General features: G+C 35.6%; 1 protein-coding gene across 1 annotated transcript; it reads left to right on the top strand.

Annotated features, from left to right (window-relative positions):
• Positions 1 to 2,566: 2,566 nt before the first annotated feature.
• On the top strand, positions 2,567 to 3,118 carry LOC134386472 (chromobox protein homolog 3-like). Its single transcript, XM_063108674.1, has one exon. The coding sequence runs from the start codon at positions 2,567 to 2,569 to the stop codon at positions 3,116 to 3,118; it is 552 nt and encodes a 183-aa protein (XP_062964744.1).
• The last annotated feature ends 1,019 nt before the right edge of the window (positions 3,119 to 4,137 follow it).

The raw sequence follows: 4,137 nt of genomic DNA, 5'->3' as shown, positions 1-4,137 counted from the left end.
ACCCTCCAGCGAAAGGCAACCTTTCCTTGGGAAATTAACTCCAAGTTGGGATTCTCTTCCTGCATCTATTTTCCAGACCAGGAAGTTACAGGAAGAGAACATAGGTGGGGTTATAGCTTAACAATATAGGTTGGTAACTTTCAGTGAAACAAGCCAGATGACATTCCAGTCAGGCTATCAACAAAAGCTTTATCTTAGCAAACATTCCTTCTCCCTCTACCAGTTTTCCAGCAACTTAGATATCAATCAGTAACTAATTTGTCTTTGAGCCAGCAACCTTGCTGTGCCACAATTCTTATCTCGTACCAGAGACTTTATAGCACGAGGAAATTTTCCATTCCTCCACAAGGTCAATATTTGAAACTGCAAGGCTTTGGAAAACCAGGCCCTGTGAAGTACATATGCTTTATAGTATATTCCAGAGAAAAGTTTTAGATTTTTTTATATTTAAGTTTTTTAATCTATGTGGATTTTAGTTTTTATATACAATATAAAGTAAGGATCTAAACTTTATATATGTTCCATTTGGAATCTATTGTCCTAGCGTTATTTAATTTAATTATAATACCACCTCTGTTTATATATGTATGTATGTGTAGGCATGTATGAATGTGTATGTATGTATATACATACATATATATATGTGTGTGTGTGTTTATATGTGTATATACATATATTAAACCATATATAAAGTTTCTGTTCCATTGGTCTGTTTGCCTACTTCTGCCCTGATACTCACTGTTTAATAATTGCAACTTAACCATAATAAACCTTGATGTCTAGAAGAGTAAAATTCTCCTTCTCCCCACTTTCTTTGTAATTGTCTTGGTGGTCTTTGGCACTTTACCATATTTTTGCCAATTTTAACATAATTGAGAATATATTATGAATAATACAATTTCATAACCTTTTCTTGATAACATAAACATTTTTAAATATTATTAAAACTACATTTAAAACAGCTCATACTATTTTCCTGTGTGCTGCATTATATTTTTATTTAATCATTCCCATATTGGTGGACATCGACTATTTCCATGTTTTCTTAGTATAAATAATAGTACCATAATGAACATCTTTGTGAATAAAGTTTTTTCCATCTTTAGGATAATTACACCATAACATTATCAGAAATGAAAGATAATTAAAATTTTGTTTTCAAAGGAATTTTACAATATCACCAGGAATTAAAAAAAACATTTTTTTCATATTTACTAATCCTCTTGTGAAAATTCATACAGTCACCACAGATAAAGTCATTGCAGAATGTTTACTCCTTCTGCTTCTTGCCAGCCCCACCGCTGGCCTTTGCAGTCCCCCTGACTTTTTTCATTCTGTTCTTGTGTTCCTTTTGCTGTTTTCTTGAGGTCTTTTTCTTCTCATACAGACCATGTCTTGCAAGTCTATGTTTGGGTTCATTTTTTCTTGCATAATCCAAGGAATCATAAATCATGCCAACGGCAGTTGTCTTGCTAACATTAAAATGCATTCTGAAATCAAATATGAAGATGACATCCAGTGTGGTCTTGTACATTTTGTCTAGTTTTTTCCCAAATTTCTGTCTTAAGTACTGTTGCTTTCCTGGGGTGAAAAACGTCAATAACCATTTGTTTCCTCTGATCAGGAAGCCAGGGAGGAAAAGAGCTCACCAGGAATTTCTGAGACTGTTAATTTAATTAGGTCTCCATTAGCACTGGGTGCTATCATTTTATAAATGAAAGATAATCTCAACCTAGTTAATCATTTTGCCTCTAGAAAACTTTCTAAAACTTTCTGAAAAACAAAATTTTCTACAGACACTGAGCTTGGGGATGAAAACTTTCTAAAGACACTGAGTTTGGGGATGGCGTTTGCAGAAGGGAGAAAGAAGAGGGGCTTAAAGAAATTAACCCCCAAGTGACTTTTCTGGTTTGGTGTCAGGAATGAGGGTATTGCTGTTGACTTCACTAACCGTACCCTCATTTCTTCTTGTCCCCTGATTCCATATGCACGTTTTAGAATATAGTAGCTTTTTGAAAGATTATTTAAATCCCAGTGAGGTGGAAAAACATTCAGATTGTTTATAATGACTATCATCAGTGGTAAATTAGTTTAGCCTGTCTCAGTTTATTCTTTTCCACAGCTTCATGTTTATTTCACGTCAGAGAGGCTGAAAAAGAAAACACGTGTAAAAGAGAACTTGTTTTACTGTCGTTTAATTAGATGAATGATAAATATGATCAAAGATGTATTTAGGACCCTGTCCTGGACACAAAAGGGTGCTGAATGTGAAAGACAAAGCCAGTTAGATCTTTCTAGCAAGTTTGCTTTACTAGTTTTATTTCTCATATGCTGGTTTCTTTTTTATTGAATTTTGTAAAATTTATATTTTTCTAGAAGGGAAATTTAAGAAATAGACAAGTGATGGTAATTGCAAACCATCCACGATTTCTTGGCCTTTAGAATGTTTTGTGCCCTCTCGGATGTGGCTCGAGCTAGAGGCGCGGGGAGCCGGAGACGCTGCAGACCCGCGACCCGGAGCAGCTCGGAGGGGGTGAATAATAGCTCTTCCAATCTTCAATAAGAAATGGCCTCCAATAAACCTACATTGCAAAAAATGGGAAAGAAACAGAATGGCAAAAGTAAAAAAGTTGTAGACGCAGAGCCTGAAGAATTTGTGGTGGAAAAAGCACTGGACCGACGTGTAGTGAATGGGAAGGTGGAGTATTTCCTCAGGTGGAAGGGATTTACAGATGCTGACAGTCCTTGGGAACCTGAAGAAAATTTGGATTGTCCAGAGTTAATCGAAGCATTTCTTAATTCTCAAAAAGCTGGTAAAGAAAAAGATGGCACAAGAAGAAAATCTTTAACTGACAGTGAATCGGATGATAGCCAATCAAAGAAGGAAAGAGATGCTGTTGACAAACCAAGGGGCTTTGCCAGAGGCCTTGATCCTGAACGAATAATTGGTGCCACAGACAGCAGTGGAGAACTGATGTTTCTCATGGAACGGAACCATTCAGATGAGGCAGACTTGGTGCTGGCAAAAGAGGCTAATGTGAAGTGTCCTCAAATTGTAACTGCTTTTTATGAAGAGAGACTAACTTGGCATTCTTGTCCAGAAGATGAAGCTCAATAATTGTTGGCATTGCTTTATATATATTTTTATATATATTGTATACATATATTTTATTTATATCTATATGTAAAATCTGGGTCTTAGTTTTTGATTTACTAGTGTGAAGAAATAACTACATTCTAATGAAAATCAAGTTTGATATGTTCATTTTGAAAGTAGTATTGGGGGAGTTGCTGAGATCTTTTGCATCAACAGCACTGGTTACTTTGCACAAATAAATAAAAGCTTTCTGCAGTTGCCTCCTTTGCTAGAAAAGGACATTTGATACCATGGTATATTATTTCCTCTGCGTTAGAGAACACCTTTTCTAAATGTTGGGGGAAATTTCCATGGTCATTACTCAATTAGAACTTGTGTTTAACTCATATGCCGAAGGACCATTCTGGGTTTGTTTCTGTGTATGTGTATGCAAAAAATACATATATAAATGGCTTTTTTTTTGTTTATTTGCATTTAACATTCACCAAAGCAAAAACCATGGGGTAAGCTCATGTTTCTGAGATGCCATCATTCTGAACAACCTAAGAAATAAATCATTTCGAGTTGAATTTTTTCTGAAGCCATAACCTTTCAAATTAAATGGGTGATTCTGTAACTGGATAATTTAAAAGCAGAGCCACATCAAAATCCATATGTATATCTGTAGTTATATAAGTGCAACCATTTATTTGCAAAATTCGTCACTACCAACAACCTACCCAGATGAGGAAACTGGATAAATCCTGGTGTTTTGATCAGCTAAGCAAGACTCAGTTAAAAGGACATTTAAAGATTCCTCTGGCGAGCCATTCCTTTACAAAAAGTTGAAATCCCTGTGTTGTATTGACTAGAAGTTCATGACTTATGGAATATCTAAGACTTGGCTCCTGAAAACATAGTCACACGGTTAGAGATGTTAGCGGTTTAGCATCTGCTGGCATAAATGGGTAAACAAACTTGTTAACCAACTATCACCCTGCGTGGTTTTTATTTATCCCTACTCAATCCTTACATGTAAGCTCAAATCTTGCAGTATTTGG

Source organism: Cynocephalus volans, chromosome 9 (genome assembly GCF_027409185.1).
Source record: "Cynocephalus volans isolate mCynVol1 chromosome 9, mCynVol1.pri, whole genome shotgun sequence".
Taxonomy (NCBI): domain Eukaryota; kingdom Metazoa; phylum Chordata; class Mammalia; order Dermoptera; family Cynocephalidae; genus Cynocephalus; species Cynocephalus volans.
This window is presented reverse-complemented; position numbering and strand designations above follow the sequence as displayed.